At 49.0% G+C, this 19,710-nt stretch overlaps 1 protein-coding gene across 1 annotated transcript in view; it reads right to left on the bottom strand.

Annotated features, from left to right (window-relative positions):
* LOC146831375 (chloride channel protein C-like) overlaps window positions 1–19,710 on the bottom strand; it is a 497,244-nt gene that overhangs the window by 305,107 nt on the left and 172,427 nt on the right. The window contains exons 9-10 of the mRNA XM_085605651.1: window positions 10,182–10,303; window positions 9,310–9,481 (exon numbers count right to left, since the gene is read on the bottom strand). Of these exons, the coding sequence (XP_085461777.1) occupies window positions 9,310–9,481; window positions 10,182–10,303 (294 nt within the window). The remainder of the gene's footprint in view (window positions 1–9,309; window positions 9,482–10,181; window positions 10,304–19,710) is intronic.

Here is a 19,710-nt window from a genome sequence, read left to right on the forward strand (position 1 = left end):
TTTTTTTTCGGCAATTTCGCCGAGTACGCTTACCGTACGCTTACCGTAAGCGTACGGTAAAAAATAGAAATAAAAAAAACACTATCCACACTTACCCCACCCCCTGTGATTTTGGTGGCCATAGGCCACCAAATGTACAGGGCTTATTACAACAGTAAAAAAACTGTATTTTGGCAACATGAAATTATAAAATCCAAATAAAAAAAACACTATCCACATTGACCCCACCCCCTGTGCTTTTGGTGGCCGAAGGCCACCAAATGTACAGGGCTTATTAAAGTTGATAAAAACCGTGCACGGAACGCACTGCGTTAAGTGGGCGCGCACGCCTCGAATGGCGTAAGGTAACTTAGCATTTAAAAAACCGTACAAATTCACTGAAAAAACCATAGGTTTCACACACGTTATAGTTAGGAATTAGCATTTAAAAAACCTTGCAAATTCACTGAAAAAACCATAGGTTTCACACATGTTATAGTTAGCGGAAATTTTACTGATAAAAAACCAATGAAATTGCCCCGTTATAGTTAGTGCTGGCAACTATAACTCACGCGACCGCAATCTTCTGCTGATGACATATGTGTCTTTATAAAAAAAAATATTTGTAATATATGTATAGCTAAAAATGTATGGAAGAAGACATGGGCAAATAAGTGTCTAAATACAGTATTAGCATCAGCAGAGGATTGCGGTCGCGTGAGTTATAGTTGCCAGCACTAACTATAACGGGGCAATTTCATTGGTTTTTTATCAGTAAAATTTCCGCTAACTATAACATGTGTGAAACCTATGGTTTTTTCAGTGAATATATATATATATATATATATATACACACACACACACACACAGAGAGGGAGAGAAAGAAGGCCAGACTTTTTGGCTTTGTCAATGCTTGTTACTCACTGGAGGCACAGAGGCCAGTTTGAGGGCTCTTTCTAATTTCAACCAGTTTTATTGAAGTTTTAAATAAAACAGTGATTACAATGTGCAATTTCTGTAAGAGTCAACAACAAATTTCAAGGCGTGGATGAGCTATGACCCTAATAGATGTTGCGTAACTGTCATATGAGGAGTTGTAAAAATGAACGCGAAGGGAAGCAACACTGAATACGTAGCTTTTCGAAAAGTATTCAAGGCAGTCTGTGAAATTAAGTGCACTGTGTAATAAAGTAAGATAAAAGAACAGAAAAAGAAATGAAAAAAATGGTTTAGTGCGAAAATAAGCGGTGAAAGGGGGGAAGGTAAGAAAGTAGACCAGTTTAGGTGGATCAGCAGGTTGAATGGTGAAAGCAAGATAAAAGTAGTATATTTCACTAGGGAATCAACCTCTTCATAGGAACTGTATATTAGGATACCTCTTAGAGGTGGTTTGGAGTTCTGTGGATAAACATCAAAAGAGTCCCATAGCCGACGTGAGCTAGACATGTTGAGTAGTTTTTTAATACACCATGTTGTCAGCACTTCTGGTAAAGCATAACATATGTTTATTCACAAAATGGCAACTAGTCTGGGTAACAAGAGGAATCCTGGGAAAATCCAAAGATTTTGGAGTAGACCCCACACCTACTAGATAGTGGCATGCTTCATCATCGACACCTAGCCACACCCTGGTAGGATGGTACCACCAGAGCAAACTCCACCACAAGTGGGAGTTTTTATATAAATGGTTACTGGATTATAAAGCAGGGATCAAGAAAAGATTGCTAAAGATGCCAAAGGTTAAACCCAAGGGGAATCCCATTATTATTGGGTACCCTAGGCACTCACAAAAAGAAAAATTGTGGCGTGTATGTGAGTTACAATGACTCACTTGCCGCTGTTATATGCCAACATGTTTAAGCCTTCATTCAAAGTCCTTTGGATCTAAGGCCTTCATCAGGGCTGTTAACATCCCTGCCTGTCTATGCATTTGTTCCATGCAGAGGGTCCCACCTGTAAGTATAATCCTACTGGGGAAAGCCCTAATTTTGGGATGTTCGTGACTCAGGCGAGTCCAGCTCAGAGGCACGCTCCTGTAGTCCCACATTTGTCAAGGAGGCATGCCTACCCGTAACTCCTATTCAGTACCTCTGAGACTGCCGCTGAACCCAACTAGGTTCCCTACATTCTCGCTCTCCCTTTGTGACAGAAAGGATATATATTCCACCATTTATTGAATGAGGTTTCAGGTGTGGATTTCCAGTCTGATATAATAGATTTTGCTCCAAGTAAAAAGCATCAAGTCTAGTAATAACAGATCTTTTCAGGCAATTGTAAGGGAAATGGATTTGCTAATAGTCCTAAAGTTATGGTTGAAAGGTCCGTCTTAAAAGAAATCTTAAAGATGTCTTCTATCGTGTTTTGTACTCTGGTCAAGAAAGAGTTAGTTTACAATTGAAAAACATGTGTACAAGGGATCCTATCTCCTCCCCACAATGCCAGCAAGCAACCGAATTAATAAGGCCAAGTTTATGAAACCAGGAAGGGGTCCAATAAGTATTGTGTATAGACCAGAATCTGAATTGAGCCAGTGCCGGGGAGATTTTTGCCCTGAAGGTCGATTGCCAAATTCTACTGCACACGACGTCCGTGAAACGGGACGTTTGAGAAGGTTGGATAAGAGGCTGCCATTTTATTATACTTTTAGACTTATTTATTTATTTGACAACCGTAGCTGGTTCTAACAGTTTGTATAAACATGAAGCAGAGTGTCCTAGTTTCCTAAAGTTGCCCAGTAAGGAAAGAAGATTCTGAATGTGCAGGCGAGGCAGTTTCTGTATGACTCCCTTTATGTTTAGGAAATTATAGAATTCTATGTCAGGAAGGTTATGACTGGCCCATAGTGTAGAGAATGGAAGAGAGTTTGAGGGGGTGCCCAAGTCACCAATTGTGTTTATACCTTTGAGGATCCACAGGTCCCAAAGAAACTTTTTCCATCTCATTTTAATGTTATGATTTTGCCACAGGGAAGTTAGTAGTGAGCCCAAAATGTGTTTGTTAAGGTGCTAATCTACTTGCAATAGAGCTGTGACCATGTCTAATATAATGGGTTGCGAGTGTGCTAGGTGAAGATTTTTGGCATGATGGATGGTTGATAACGAAGTAAGAGGTAAAGGAATGATTAAACATGTTTCAATCCACAGCCACAGAGGAGAGTGGTCATCTAGGTCTTTGAACAACAAAGAGCCTTGGTCTTCTAGAAAGGTGCATTGCTATCTCCGGAAATCCGGAAGGTTTATGCCACTCTTATTCTTGTTCAGTTTCAGGATGTTAGCAGATATTCTAGTTCTCTTGCTTTTCCACAAAAAGTCAGAAATGAACTGTAGGAAAGTAGGATCTGCTTTCATGGTTACCCCCACTTTTTGCTGGTGCTCTGCTGTTTTTCTGACTAGTCGGAGTGGGATCCTGCTAATCAGGACCCCAGTCACTGTGCTTCCTCCCTAAATTGGTTATGGTGAGTACCTTGGTACATTCCTATTTGGCTACTGGGGCACCCTTGTAAGTCCCTAGTATATAGTACTAAGGTACCTAGGGCATGGGTACCCCAAGGATCCCCTACGGGCTGCAGCATGTATTATGCCACCCATGAGGGACCCTCCAAACTTCGACTAGGGGCCTGCCATTGCAGCCTGTGTGAGTTGGTGCATGCACCTCTCATGAAAGATATGTTTCCTTATATCTTACATCACTTCACTTGAAGCCTATAAGTCGCCCCTTTAGCAGGCCTTTTAGTCCCAAAGGCAGGGTGCGTGGTTCCAAGTGTAGCCTTGCATGAGCAGACCACCCCTACAAACCCCGGAGTCCATTCTCCAGACTCTGTGAGTGAATCAGCCATTACGATAGAGAGGCCATGCTTCATTACGCGATGAACATCTCTAAACTGGATGGGTACGAACCTGAGCATGCTTGGTATCAAACATATTGAATCATACCCCAACACTGTATCCGGTGTTAGAGGTATGATTCCATCCACGGTAGGGCCCATCTGGGAAGCCCTCCCTGCTCCCGGGACCGATCTAAAGACATCCAAAGGCATCTCCCTTGCAGTGAAGGAGTCACTCTACTGCAGCCGCAGGCACCACAACAAAAGTGACTGGTCTGCCGAACCTGGGCTCCCACGGATTACAAAAGACTCAGCAACACAGGTGGTAGTTCTGCATTGCCTCCAAGCCTGAGTTGTCTTCTCATCGAGTTGAGGCCAGCATCCCTCATTGAACACCCTGCAACCGAACCTCTGTGCACTACGTTGCTGTATCGCTTCATCACATGGCGACCCAACAGTTACCACGACCAACTTGTGCCAACAGAGTCGGACGCATTGAAATGTTCTGTCGACGAGTCTGTCCCCGCTATAAATGACGTGTGCTGACGCAGTTGGTTGGACAGACGGATTCTGTAGTCTTCAGCGTCACGATGGCTCAGGTAGAGCTACCAATTTGGTGTACCCATACTTGAAGCCTTTTTATCAACGAATCTGTCTTCACTGAACTCAAGTGGCCTTCATCTTCCATGCCTCCTGGATGCCCCAGAGTGGCATTGACTCTGTCCCCTCTGCTTTCAGGTACTTTTCGACATGAACCCCTGCCTGGGTTCCAACAGACTCTTTCATCCTTCTTCAACAGCGGTCTCTTCCTGAAGTCCTAAATTGTGCTCGACAGTGGTTGTAGGTATTCTGATTTCGAGGGTATCCATGGGTGGGGTAGCTCCTCAACCCTTTGTTTTCCAAGGGGGTATCTTTGGGGTCCACGGGGAAGGGTCTGTCCACTTCAAGACTGTAAAGTACCTTCAGTAGTATTGAGTACGCGGTCATGTATCCTCTGGGCATACGACTATCATGGGGTACCTAGACCCTCACCTGGGGTGGTATCTTGGGTCCCCGACTCCCTACACTCTCTGGGTTCAATCTCATCTACTATTGTGGTTCACATTCCACTATTTTGATGTATGGTGTGGCCTCCCCCTGGGGACCACGGAGTATTGGTGCTCTGTACTGTTCTATTTTGAAGTATTGTGTGCATTGACAATATATCTCCAGGCAGGAGGTATTGTATAGTGTTAGTGAGTGACTGTAATAAATATCTATTTCCATAAGTACACTGTGTGGTTCTTTTTCACTTAGCCTACATGAAGGATTAGATACTAGTGACCCGAGCTGCTTTACCCTTCTCCTAGACTAAGCCTGAAGGCTGCTCTCCACAGCTACCACTTAGAGAGCCTTCCTAAGGTTGTCTAAACTACTAAAATCACCATAAGGGCCATCTAGATTAGAGCAGGGTGCTCCACTTATATAAAGAAGCATCATATACTAAGCCAGCCTCTCACATGAACATGTCCACTACTGCAAAAATGCAGCATGGAGAGATATTGGGACCATAAGGCTCAGGAAGTTAATCAATGGGGATATCATCATTTTGATGGTTTCAGTGTGCCATCACATGGAAACAGGTTTAGGGGACCAAGGGTTTAGCAGATCTTTAATTTTAGTTAGAGTTTTCTTTTCATTTATTGCTAGGGAAGTGTGTAGGTCTTTTCTGAACCATATGCCCAGGTATTTGAGAGCTTCGGGTTGCTATTTCAAGCCAGAGTCGCCTAGTATTGAGGCAGTACAATGTACATTTAGTGGAAAAACTTCAGTCTTGCTACTGTTTAGTGAACAACTTGAAATGTGAAAATCTTCCTATTTCAAGCATTATGTGAGGGATAACCAGATCTGCATTTTTCTTGAATATTAGTACATCTGCATAGGCAGCAACCAGATGCCTGCCTGACATTGTAATCAACCAATCAATCAATCAGGGATTTGTGAAGTGTGTTACTCACCCGTGAGGGTCTCATGGCGCAGGGGAGGGGGACGCGTAGCTCCGATCCAGCCAAAGAGCCAGGTCTTGATGCTCTTCCTGAAAGCGTGCGGCTTGGGGGAACATCTGATGTTAAGCGAGAGCTCATTCCAGGTCTTTGCCACGATGTAGCAGTAGGCTCTTTCGCCCGCTCTGGCACGGCGGATGCGTGGGGTTTTGGCGAGGTCAAGGTCGGCGGAGAGGAGGTTTCTCTTGGGTACGTGGAAGGAGACTCTTTCGTTGAGGTATTGGGGTCCAGTGTCATGGAGGGATTTGTAGGCGTGAGTGAGTAGCTTGAAGGTTACTCTCTTCTCAATGGGGAGCCAGTGGAGGTCTTGTAGGTAGTGTGTTGTGTTCATATTGTGGGATGCCGAGGACGAGTCTGGCAGCAGTGTTCTGGATGGTCTGGAGTTTTCGGAGCAGGGATTTTTAGATTCCAGCGTAGAGGGCGTTTCCATTGTCCAGTCTGCTTGTTACCGCTCAGGCAGGCCGAAGGTCCCCCCGTGGGCAGGGTGTAGTGTATGTGAAAAGTAGGACATGTGCTGGTGTGTGTGTCATGTCCTGATAGTGAAATACTGTGCATTTTGTTTTTCACTATTGAAAGACTCTGTCGGTCCCATAGGTTTACATGGGAGCTGCCTTGTAAAATCTTACAAGTGTCACTCTCCGTTGCGACAAGATAGAGAAATGAGGTTTAGGCACTCTGAACTCAGAATTTAATAACACACTTTTTAGTAGAGGTGGTTTTTAAATTGTGTGTTTGAAAATGCCACTTTTAGAAAGTGGGCATTTTCTTCCTTTACCATTCTGTGAGCCTCTTCCTGCTTGTGTATTCACCGTCTGGGTTAAGATTGACAGGAGCTGGGAATTTGCATTCACTCTAGACAGTCATAAGAGGGGTTGAGGTGTGTCCTGCCTTTCCTGGTTGACTCAGAGCCAGGCGGAACAGACCTTTCTGAATTTAGAGTGGTGGGAGGAATTTTCACTAGCACCTGAATAGGCTGTGCCTGCTCTGCACATGCTGTCTCCACCACCTGGAGTGAAGCTGGACCAGGGAGGACAGAACTGTTTTACTGAGCTCAGAGAGTCTTGAAACAAAGACTACAAAGTGAAAATGGGATATAAAAATTAGACCTAAAACTCCAGAACTTGAGATTACTTCTGGGATCAAGAGGAACCCCTGCCAAGGAAGAAAAATTGAAGATCTGTGAGGGGGAGTAATGCCCCTTTGCTGTGTGTTGGCCTGCAGTTGCTGCTGCTGCTAAGGAGAGGACAAAGACTTTGCTTTGAAACCTGCTTGAGTAGATTCTCCAAGGGCCTGTGTGCTTGCCTTCTGTTCTGAAGTCTCAGGGCCACAAAGACTTCACCCACAGCTTCCTGGAACTTTACTTCTGGGAGTTATGACCTGCTAGGAGACGCCTATTCCAGTTCTAGGACTCTGGAGGTTGTTCCTGCTACAGGAAGCTGCCAAGAACTAAAGTTCTGAAGGAAATCAATGCTACTCCCTCCTTGCGGCAATATTTTCTAACGCACAGCCCCATGTGGCCCAAAACCGACACAGAGCCTGACAACGGCCCAAGTAACCTCTGTTCCCCGAGTCCCATGCACAGATCTCTGAAGTCAAAGGCCACCGTACTGATTTCGATGCAGTCCCTGCTGGACGGCAAGAAGAATTCACGTATCGCCAGTCAGCGGCTGGAGAAATCGATGAAGCATCTAGTTTGCTGTTGCCGCATCGCCTCAAGCACATCCGGAATTCATACGCATCACACCTGTGTGCGGAATCTACAACAACGCTGGGGCTGCAGTAAGAAACCGACGCATCAACTTCCCAAACAGTAAGAAACCGACACATCACCTCCCCTGCATGGCAGTAAGGAATTGACGCATCAACTCCACTTGAGCAAGGAACAGACACATCAACTTCCCTGTGCATAAGGAACCAAAACATCACCTTCCCTGCGGCCGTTTTTGCTTGTGATTTTGATGCATCTCAGGTTCTTTGTGCTGAAAGTGATGCATCCATAGTTTCCTATGGACAGAACTGTTTTTACCTTTTAAAAGTCATAGTTTGATATCTGTAGTATGGATTTTTTCGTTTTGGTCTTGCTTGGTTTAGATAAAGATACTTTATTTTTTCTAAACTAGTGTGGTGTCCATTTGTGGTGTTTTCACTGTGTTACTGTGGGTTATATACAAATGCTTTACACATTGCCTCTGTAGTTTAGCTTGACTGCTACCAGAGGGTGAGCACAGGCAAACTTAGGTGTGTAGTTTACTCATCCTGAATAGAAGGAAGGGCCCCTACTTGGACAGGGTGCAAGCCGCTGCCAACTAGAGATCCCCATTTCTAACACGCTGACACGCTGCAAATGTTTTTTTTAGGAAACAGTGAGGGAGGAGTGCTCATGAGCATACAAGGCAGCCTGGGTGAGCTGCAGCATAGGGGTCATCGAGGGCACAATGGCGCAACAGAAAGCATAACCTCTGTATCCCACCTCCAATAGCGTAGATATGCAGCATTGCGTTCCGGTAGTTTATGTAGTGACCAAAGCTTAATGGGTATGCATTGCATGAGCGCCGACCCTCCATGCCGCTGCACGTACCGTTTGACAGGCAACTGGTTGTTCTGTCTGAAAACGCTGTGCATGAGATGTATATTAGGCCGCAGAGATGGTAGGTTTCTTGTACCTGTTATTGTACCCCACAGGATGGATGTGGGGGTGTTTTGACCTCCTTTAAGCCCAATGGTGAGTCTCTAGAGCATGATGGCCGGGCGATGTTTTCTGATGTTTGCTAGTCGGTCCAGAGCTCAGAGGTCAGGCCGCCATCACACTTGGGCGCAAGCCACACCCCTCAGCCAGTTTGAGTTTTTGATTACTCTGGGATTTAACAGGGTACAGTACTGATGATCCTGAATCACATGAATTGCACAAAATAGAGGAGAATACTGACTCCCACTATGCAAAGGATAAACAAATTTGTAAAATGTATCTCAAAGTGAAAAGAATGGGCAATAAGTCTTTGAAATATAAAGGCCTTTGCTTTTATTGGTCTGATAGAAACTGACCTAAGATTCCAAATCACATAAAAAATAGCGAAAGAATCAAGACATTAAGAGGGTGCAGAGTACACAAAATTAAAATGGAAAACATTGTCACATGTCATATGGGACAGGAAAGATTTAAAAGGCAGGTAAAATTATTTTCTTGTAGAGTACCAGTTTTACACATGAATAGTTGTACCGAATTTGCAATAAAAAGAGAAGCTAAGGAAACTAATCTTATTTTCGACAATGTTTCCTTGATAAACCGACGAAGATCTAGCGTCCCAATGTAGCCAATCAGCTTCTCAATATGTAGTTTATGTAGTTTTCTGTGGCAGCAGAGCTATATTATGTAACAGTAGCAGGGAATGGCACACTCTCAATGGCAGCCATAACAGAAAACGGACAATTTCATAGGTAAGTACACAAACATTTCTCAATACTTACAGCATGGGGATGACCAGACCACTGGCCACAGCTGTGCCTGCCGTCCAGCAGGAGATAAGGAAGTAAAAAGTCAGTGCGGTGAAGAGCGAGGCATACCCAAACTCCTCATGAGTTCCACGTTTGAACAGCAGCATGATTCCTCTCTTGCCATTTTCAACCAAAAGAGCGGCAGCTGCAGAGGAAAGAGAAAGGGGACACAGCTTTATGCTTTAGGAATGTTCTGGTAGCACGTGCGTATTTTATTCCATTTTTGGTATGTAGAAATATTGCATTTTCTAATTATATGGTGTATGATTTGTTTTTTGTTTTCAGAAAATATGTACAAGATTTTTATCGTTTATGTTTCTACAAGATAGTTTCTTGGAAATAAATTTCTTTAGGAAAAATATGTGACTTTTACGTGATTCAGCATGGCAGGCTGTAAACATTTTCTTGTAACAAAAGCAGTTTCTAGGAAAACAAAGTCCATGCGCTCAATAGAAGGTGTGGGTAAAAGTTACATTTTCGTTGCTAAATTTGATAAAATTGATAAACTTGCACTATGTGAAGACTGTTAAATGTGTTAACTGTACACACCGTGCTTGTAGGTGAAAATTCCCTTCTATTAATGTTTTTGCCGACTCATTTTAGAGATACATTTTTTGAGAGCCAATTTTCCCATTAAAAGTGAGTTTTGAAGAGTTTTCCCCCATTTACCTAATTTTTACACCAATTAAGAAAGTTTGCAATTTTTCAGTATGTGTATCCTTTATCTTTGCAAAACAAAACTCAAAATATGGATTTTTACTTTTTTGCGGTTCAATATTAAAATAATCCGCGTCATTCATAATGTCCTCCTGGCTTGTATTATATTACACCTTATCAATTGTTACCTTGGTTAAATGTCTGATTTGAGTGGATGACTCCATCTGTTCCAACCCACGAGCTGCCAGAAGGACAATTGTATTCTGAAATCTCCCTCTGCAATTGCTGTGAGGCAGAGCTGTTATATGACCTGTTTATAAAAAATATCACAAGCCATTATTGGAAATTTCATCAGAACTGTGTCTTTTTAGTCGTGTAAACGTGCACAAATAATGTTTCTTATAGCCATGCTTTTCATTACAAAAATGAGAAAAACAAAGCAAAAACAACCAAATGTGGTGAGCTCGAAGGAATCCCAGCTACTGGCATTTATCCTGGCTAGACTGTATTGCAGTCCTTCGTTTTTTGCTCAGTGTATTACTAAAGATAGGACCAGTCATATGCAAATCACCCTTGCTCCAACAGAAACAATTAAGCCGCTACAAGCATAAACCATAGCTGCCAAGGTTTCAGATTGCCATGTGTGACATTTTAATAATTTCAGTGTCATTGTGAGTGACATTTCAATGAGTACGAGTGACACTTTCTAGAGTGCAAAATGAGGCACTGAAAATAAGGGAAACATAGAAATATCACAAATTACAACCATTTGTGCAATGAGAATCTCTACTACAACTCAATACAGACAAAGGGTAGAGAGGCACAGGGAACCCACACTAAAACATAGAGAGAGACACAGAAATGGGGCATAAAGTTATGGGTGAATTCAATCAATCAATCAATCAAGCATTTGTATAGCGCGCTACTCACCCGGAGGGTCTCAAGGCGCTTGGGGGAGGGGGGTCCGCTACTGCTCGAACAGCCAGGTCTTGAGTTGCTTCCTGAAGGAGAGGTGGTCTTGGGTCAGGCGGAGGTGGATGGGGAGGGAGTTCCACGTCTTGGCAGCCAGGTAGGAGAAGGATCTTCCTCCTGTTGTGGCTCTTCGGATGCGGGGGACGGCGGCGAGGGCGTGGCTGGTTGATCGAAGCTGGCGGGTGGGAGTGTAGAAGGTCAAGCGGTCGTTGAGGTATCTTGGGCCTTGGTTGTGGAGAGCTTTGTGTGCGTGGGTGAGGAGTCGGAACGTGATTCTCTTGCTGACGGGGAGCCAGTGCAGGTTTCTCAGGTGTACGGAGAAGTGGCTGTGTCGGGGAATATCCAGGATGAGGCGTGCTGAGGCGTTCTGGATGCGTTGGAGTCGTTTCTGGAGTTTGGCTGTGGTTCCGGCGTAGAGGGAGTTGCCGTAGTCCAGTCGGCTGGTGACGAGGGCCTGGGTGACCGTCTTCCTGGTTTCGGTGGGGATCCACCGGAAGATCTTACGTAGCATGCGTAGGATGTTGAAGCATGATGCGGAGACGGCGTTGACTTGTCTGGTCATGGAGAGGGAGGAGACCAGGACGAAGCCCAGGTTGCGTGCGTGGTCTGTTGGTTTGGGTGCGCTGCCAAGGGCAGGGGGCCACCAGGAGTCGTCCCAGGCGGAGGGTGATGATCCCAGGATGAGGACTTCCGTCTTATCTGAGTTCAGTTTCAGGCGGCTGTTCGTCATCCACTCGGCTACGTCTTTCATCCCTTCGTGTAGGTTGGTTCTGGCGGTGGCGGGGTCGTTGGTGAGGGAGAGGATCAGCTGGGTGTCGTCGGCGTAGGAGATGATGTTGAGGTTGTGTTGGCGTGCGATGGCTGCGAGGGGGCTCATGTAGACGTTGAAGAGGGTGAGTCTGAGTGATGATCCTTGTGGTACGCCGCAGATGACTTCAGTGGCCTCGGATCTGAACGGGGGTAGGTGGACTCTCTGTGTTCTTCCGGCGAGGAAGGAGATGATCCATTACAGTGCCTTCTCCTGGATACCGATGTTGTTGAGGCGCTGCACTAGGCTGCGGTGGCAGACCGTGTCGAACGCCGCGGAGAGGTCCAGGAGGATGAGGGCCGTTGTTTCCCCGTTGTCGAGCAAAGCTCGGATGTCATCAGTGGCTGCGATGAGGGCGGTCTCGGTGCTGTGGTTGGCCCGGAAGCCGGACTGCGAGTGGTCGAGGAATCCGTTTGTCTCGAGGAAGGCGGCCAGTTGTCTGTTGACGGTTTTCTCGATGACTTTGGCCGGAAAAGGAAGGAGCGAGATGGGGCGTTAGTTTTTGAGGTCGGTGGGGTCCGCTGATGGTTTCTTCAGTAGGGCGCTGAGTTCGGCGTGCTTCCAGCTCTCTGGGAAGGTGTCGAAGGAGGCGTTGATGATGTCCCGCAGGTGGGGTGCGATGACGGAGTCGGCCTTGTTGAAGACGTGGTGAGGGCAGGGGTCGGTTGGAGATCCTGAGTGGATGGAGTTCATCGTGCGGATGGTGTCTTCGGTGTTGACCGGGGTCCAGGCGCGGAGGGTGGTGGTGGGGGGCGTTGTTCCGGTCGTAGGGTGCGTTGGCTGTGTGCTGAAACTGTTGTGTATGTCTGCGATCTTGCTGCGGAAGAACGAGGCGAGCGAGTTGCAGAGGTCTTGCGAGGGCGTGATGTCGTTGTTTCCGGCGCTGGGGTTCGAGAGCTCTTTGACGATGTTGAAGAGTTCCTTGCTGTTGCGGGCGTTGTTGTCCAGTCGTTCCTTGAATGCGGATTTCTTGGTGGCGTGGATCAGCTGGTGATGTCTTCGAGTGGCGAGCTTGAGGGTGGTCATGTTGTCTGTAGATGGGTCTCTGCGCCAGGCTTTCTCGAGGGCCCGGCAGTTCTTCTTGGAGCTCTTGAGTTCGTCGGTAAACCAAGATGCTTTCTTGGTGCCGGGTCTGGCGGGGGGGTCTTCAGTGGAGCGAGGTCGTCTGCGCAGTTGCTGATCCATTTTGTGAGGTTGTTGGCGGCTTGGTTGGGGTTCGCTGATCTGGTGGGGGGGTTCTGGCTCAGGGATGTGGTGAGCTGGTCAGCAGTGATCTTGTTCCAGCTTCTGCGAGGGACCAGTTGCGGGTGGTGGTGAGTCGTGGTCCTTCTGAAGCTGAAGTGGACGCAGCTGTGGTCTGTCCAGTGGAGTCCGGTGGCGTGGCTGAAGGTGATGTCCTTGCTGAAGGAGAAGACGGGGTCGAGCGTGTGGCCGGCGTGGTGGGTGGGGGTGGTCACCAGTTGCTTGAGTCCGAGGTTGGCGAGGTTGTCCAGCAGGATGGTGGTGTTGCGGTCGTTGTTGTTCTCCAGGTGGAAGTTGAGGTCCCCGAGGAGGATGTAGTCAGCGGAGGGGAGGGCGTGCGGGCTGATGAAGTCGGCGATGTCTTCGCCGAATTGTGTGCGAGGTCCCGGGAGTCTGTAGATGAGGGTGCCTCTGAGGGTGGTCTTGGGGTCGGTGTGAATCTGGAAGTGCAGGTGTTCGGCGGCTGTGAGGGTGTCTTCGGAGTTGATCGTGATGCGGATGGTGTTCTTGTGGACGATGGCGATGCCTCCTCCGTTCTGGTTGGCGCGGTCCCTCCGGGTGATCTTGTATCCGTCCGGGATGGCGATGTCGGGTGCTGAGGAGGCGTTCATCCAGGTTTCCGTGAGGAAGGCGACGTCTGGGCATGTGGCGTCGAGCAGGTTCCAGAGTTCCACTGCGTGCCTGTGGACGGAGCGAGTGTTGAGCAGGATGCACTTCAGGTGGTTGCTGTTGGTGCTTGGCTTGGCGGGTGCGGTACGGGTCCGGATGCAGGAGAAGTTGCAGGATTGGCAGGTGAAGGGTCCGTGGGTGCGTCTTGGGGTGGCTCTGCAGCAGCCGGGGCTCCGGCCGGTGTTGAGTGCGATGAGAGTGGCGGCGTTGTAGGTCTTGCGGGTGGGCTGGCATCTGCGGGGGCCAGGGGGTCTGGCGCTGGGCGCGGGCCAGGCGCAGACGGGCGCAGACAGGCTTGCCCTAGGCGCGCCTTCGGCGCGCCAGCGGCGCGTCCGCTGCGCGGCCTCCATATGAGTGGGAGAGGGAGGGAGGAGCAGCTGGGAGGTGGGAGCGGGGCGGCCAATAGGGTGCGAGGGGGCGGAGCTACGGGACGCGGTGGCCAATAGGGTGCGAGGGGGGGTGGAGCTACGGGACGCGGCGGCGGGAAACGGGCGGCGAGGGAGAGACGCGGGGAATGACAGAAGAAAAAAGGGACACAATCTGGGCACCAAAGGAGAGGGGAACAATCAAGGCAGCGAAATACACAGGTACAGTGGGGGAGAATCACTCACTCGTGGGTACAGAAGAGAAGGAGGGCACAGTCACTCTAACGCAGGCAGACACAATGCAGCAGCGGCCAGTGGTCACACAGGGGGCTGCGTGGCGGTGAGGGGAGCGACCTGCCTGGTAAACAGGGTCAGAGGTCGCTCTCTCTACCGCTGCGCGGCCTCCATATGAGTGGGAGAGGGAGGGAGGAGCAGCTGGGAGGTGGGAGCGGGGCGGCCAATAGGGTGTGAGGGGGGCGGAGTTACGGGACGCGGCGGCCAATAGGGTGCGAGGGGGGCGGAGCTACGGGACGCGGCAGCGGGAAACGGGCGGCGAGGGGGAGACGCGGGGAATGACAGAAGAAAAAAGGGACACAATCTGGGCACCAAAGGAGAGGGGAACAATCAAGGCAGCAAAATACACAGGTACAGTGGGGGAGAATCACTCACTCGTGGGTACAGAAGAGGAGGGCACAGTCACTCTAACGCAGGCAGACACAATGCAGCAGCGGTCAGTGGTCACACAGGGGGCTGCGTGGCGGTGAGGGGAGCGACCTGCCTGGTAATTGGCACTTACAATTATAAACACAGGGCAGAAAACCTGAAACTTAGAGAACCTAGAGACCGAAAACTGGGTAAAATGCTTAGAAAGTTAATTTGATCTTGTGTAATGTAACTTGAACTCATGTCAAGTGCACAAAGGCTCAATTCAAAAGCACTGCTGTAATTAAAGGCAGTGTTTACCTGTAGAGACCTATGGCATTTCGGTAACGGCTTTGATTTGAGCTCTCACTCATTTGCTCACTCCACGCTCGGCATGCAAGACACCGTTTAGTGCAGTGTTCACACAACACATTTCCTTCTCATTTGTCACGTGTTCAGCGACACGTACCACATCAAGGCGCAACAACAAAGAGCACAAAAGTGGAGGCTTTCAGATACTTAGGGTATATATGCAACGAACATAGCGCATCAAGTGCTCTGCATTACTAGGACTTTTAAGGGCGCGTAAAGTGCGTTCTACCTATGCAGGCAATACATTACTCCAAAATCGGTGTGTAACCATTCATAAAGATATTGAAACACGCCTGTCTCGGCCAAGCACTATCTGTTATGCATTTTTAGGTCTCGCCTGCGTGGGCTGCGCACATGCGCAGTCTCGCTGGCGAGCTTTAATGATTTAGAGGGAATTCTGTAAAGTGCTTCAAGCCCCGCCCTTCTTTCCCATTGGCCGGCGTCACCGTTTATGCTAAACGGTGGCCAGCCATTGTGAAAGAGCACTGCGTGACGTAGACTTTTCCACTTTTCGGCCGGCCCACTTGGACGTGCTCGTCCGCTTTCCAGCTGAAGTAAAAGCTTACTTATCTTTATGGGGCCATGTGTTTAAACACATGGCCCAATAAAGACAAGAAAGCTTTCACAAAGGACGAAAGTGAAAGCGGACCGTGCTTGTTAAACTTGTTTTAACGAAGAGCGCAGATTCCACAGAAAAGTTAGGGTTTTTTCCCCGGAAAAAAAGAATGAAGTTTGCCGCACCTGGAAGCTTTTTGGGGGAACTTGAACGTTAAAGAGAAACTAAGCATTTGGTTACAGCCCAAGAAACTGGACATACTTCAGAAACCAGGCAGCACTGTCACAAAGGCACGATCATACCCCTGTTATTTGCTCAAGTGCCACAGGTGCTGAAGGGAGCGCTTTTCTGGACTGATCACCATTGGGTACTTTTTCCCGTTTGCCTTGCCCTGCACGTTCCTCTTGAGCCTCTACAGACTGTCGTAAACTTGTTGGAGCTGCCTGAGGCCGGCAAACCTCTCACCGGGGATGGCACCTCCCCAGCCCTGCTGTTGCTACTGGTCCTGGGGCTCCTGGCCCGCGCCGCCCAGCCTTACCACGGCGAGAAGGGCCTCTCCATCCCAGACCACAGGTTCTGCCAGCCCATCTGCATCCCGCTGTTCGCAGACATCGCCTACAACCAGACCATCTTTCCCAACCCGCTGGGCCACGTGAGCCAGGAGGACGCCGGGCTGGAGGTGCACCAGTTCTACCCGCTGGTCAAGGTGCAGTGCTCGTTGGAGCTGAGCTTCTTCCTGTGCTCCATATACGCGCCGGTGTGCACCGTGATGGAGCAGGCCATCCCACCCTGCTGCTCCCTGTGCGAGCCTGCCCGCCATGACTGCGAGGAGCTCATGAACAAGTTTGGCTTCCCGTAGCCCGAACGGCTACGCTGCGAGCTCTTTCTGGTGCACGGCGTCGGCGAGATCTGCGTGGGCCAGAACAGCTCGGAAGCGCCCACCGCCACCGGCCTGCCGCCTGTGCCCTCGGCCGGAGCCTCGGACCCGATGCCCTCCGGTTGCTCGCTGCACCTCCGGTTGCCCCTCTACCTGGGCTACCGCTTCCTGGGGGAGCGCGACTGCGGTGTTCCGTGTGATGTGGCGGTCGCCTACGGCGTACATTCGTTATACTTTCAATGATACTTTGCTTTTATGGTTGTTGTCTCCCCCTTCCTCCACTTTCAACATCAATGCAGCCCCGGTCAGACCTTAAACTCACTTTCGGCACCTTATTAAATATTTGTGAGTACCCCGGCTTTAAACAAATGTATCTGAATTAACCACAATAAAAACAAGCATTAAAAATGCAATAGGTCTTGCCTTTTATTAAGTTAAAGCCATTTGCTTTCCTATATAATGCCATTAGCAAAGCAAAAGTCTTTCACTTAATCAAAGGCGAGACTTATTGCATTTTCAATGCTTGTTTTCTGAATTCAGCTGTGGACATTATCTTTTGCCCATGTTGAATAATTATTTCAATGGCCTCCGACTTTCCGTGCAATCTGCCAGTGTGTGTTGTCTACAGTCTGAAGTGAAGTCTGTGTGTGGCTGGGAGGTAGTACGGGTGACGGGGGTCGTGATGTGTGCGTGGAATTTGAAGGAAGCCAGGCAAGGTAAGCCAAGCACATTTTGAACTTTATTTTTTAGTTTTTATTTAAGCCTGTGACTTCAGGGCCAGGCACACACTTACTTGCTTGAATTTAGTTGCAGTGATGGCCCGCCTGCTGCCAGCAAGAGCAGTTCCATTTCCTCACGTGCTGGATGCCTGGTTTGCTTCTCTCTGTGCCGGCTGCCCACATCATGCGTGCTGGGAGGGGGGAAACGGAAAATGCGTGAATCCTCTCAGCTTGTTCTGTTCTTTCTCTGCCCTCATGCTTACTGAGCCAGCCCGGTGTGATTCTCTATACCGGTGAGGACCGGCCCTCTCACCGGACCGCGGTCTCCTGACTGCATGATGCAGCAGGGCCCTCTCCCTCACCCAGTACCCTCGAGTTGGCCGGCCCGGGCTGCTCTGAAATAAAATTGCCGGCGGGCTGCATTGCCTTTATTAGTTCCTGAGCCTGTCACCAGGTGCGGTGCATCCATTGGGGCGTTGGGGGGTAGCTCCCCCGCCCGCAGCTCCCTCAACGTCTTTGAACTTAAGTAATCAGTTTACTTAAGTTCAAAGACGCCGAGGGAGAACTGACAATCATGTCAGTCAGCATGACGTCGGACCGCCAACCCCCTTCAGAGTCTGGAGGGGGTGGGCGGTCCGGCGTCATGTTGACTGACATGATTGTCAGACCAGGGGCAACAGGCAGCAGCACAAGCGCATGAGTGGGGAAGGTGGGCAAATTTTTTACGCCGTGCCCACTCATGGACAGGGGGGGGCGAGTAGTAACCGTGCCCTAAGCCAATCCTGGCGCTGCTGGCAGCTCCAGGATTGGCTGAGAGGGGTTGTCACTCCACTCCAGTCAGTGCCGTTTGTGAAGGCGGCGGAGACACGTAAGGCAGAGGAGGCATAGAGCAGGCGCGGAGGGCAGATGAGGTACGCAGGGCTGAAGAGACCCGAAGAGCGGTGGGCAGAGGACGCACGGAGGGCAGAGAAAGATCAGAGAGTCGACGAGCACTGGGCAGACGGGACGCCTCCATCCCACCGAGGAGTTCGAGTGGAGGATCTCGGGGCCAAAGATGAAGTGCTGAGGGTCGAGGAGGAGGGAGACGAGGACGACGAGATTGGCAGCGCAGGGCAGCAGCACCCCGCCCCAGGAGCCGGCGCCTCCTGGGCATCCTCCGCGCACCAGAAGGAGGTGAGCTTTTTACCAGCCCCGGGAGTCTGCCAGTCACAGAGTTGTGGATGCAGCCCACTGAGAATCCTTAATATATCAATCGGAAGAGCTTGTTGCAGATATCCCATGAGGACGGGCATTCCGAATGTATGATTTGTTTTAACCAACGCTTGCGAGAAACACAAATGTTAGCAGCCCATCTGCACCAGAAGGAGAACCCTGTGGATGGAACTCTTGTGACATCACAGGCTCTCCACTGTGATGTCATGAGGCCCCGGGTACATGCAGAGGGGAGTTCTAACGTGCGTCAGAGACAAAACCAGAGACCACTGTAGGGGAAATATGTCGGGTAGCCTGAGTTTTTCTTTTCAGGGCCATGACTTGATGATACGAGTGACTTAATATGGGATCTTGTTAGAAATAGGATGGCACCCATGCTTGCTCCGTCCTCCTGTTAACCCGGGCCAAATGGTACCACCCACAGACTGATGATGTATGATGACACGTTGGAAGGTCACCAATGTGACGTGTCCTCGGTATAAATAGCTGGTAACCAGGGAGCTGCCATACTGCACGTAAGAGCAGCGTACGGGCAACTGCTGGTGGCTGGAGCTCCTGGGCTGAGCAGGTTCACGGAAGGGAGGGGGTCGAGTTGAGAGCAAGAGAACACAGGTGAGTGAATAAAACAATTGAACGTTGAATTGATAACCAAACTGAAATTGTACTCGGAACCAAACTGAAAACTGACTTGAAATCCCCAGTGCCAACCACAGAGATAACTGTAACACCCAGAGGCGTAATACTGTCAAAGGTGGATATGTTTAGTGCTGTAAGATGTGGGGTATTTTGTAATGTATTTGCATATTTCAAGTCTACACCTTCAGAATTGCTTTATAAACATTCTTGCCCTCTCAAGTTTGCTGTAAAATGCTCCATTTGCACACACTTTGCAAGTCCCTCTCCCCTCGAGTCCCTCCTATGATAGTCGCAGCTCGCTCGCTATCGACATAACACTTAGCCTCAACTATTACGCCCCACCAATTTCAAATGTCACCAGCCGCCCCTGGTCCTGTCCCAGCATGGGGGCCTGACTGCAGGGCAGGACAGGTCTGAGGTGCGAACAGCAGTGTGGTGTGAGCGAACGCAGCCAGGCCAGCAAAACAGTCAGTCTGTGCAAGATGACGACGAGCCAGTTAGCAGCAGAGGCCTCATCAAACATAACTTCGCGCGATGTTAGCAGGACGTGCGACGTCACATCCTTGCGACGCTACGGCCAGTCTGAGACTGTCACTCAACTCCGCGGAAATCAGCTACATACATTGTAGCAGCACTGACTGACTGCC

The sequence above is a fragment of the Triturus cristatus genome, chromosome 5_1, assembly GCF_964204655.1.
Source record: "Triturus cristatus chromosome 5_1, aTriCri1.1, whole genome shotgun sequence".
Classification (NCBI taxonomy): Eukaryota; Metazoa; Chordata; class Amphibia; order Caudata; family Salamandridae; genus Triturus; species Triturus cristatus.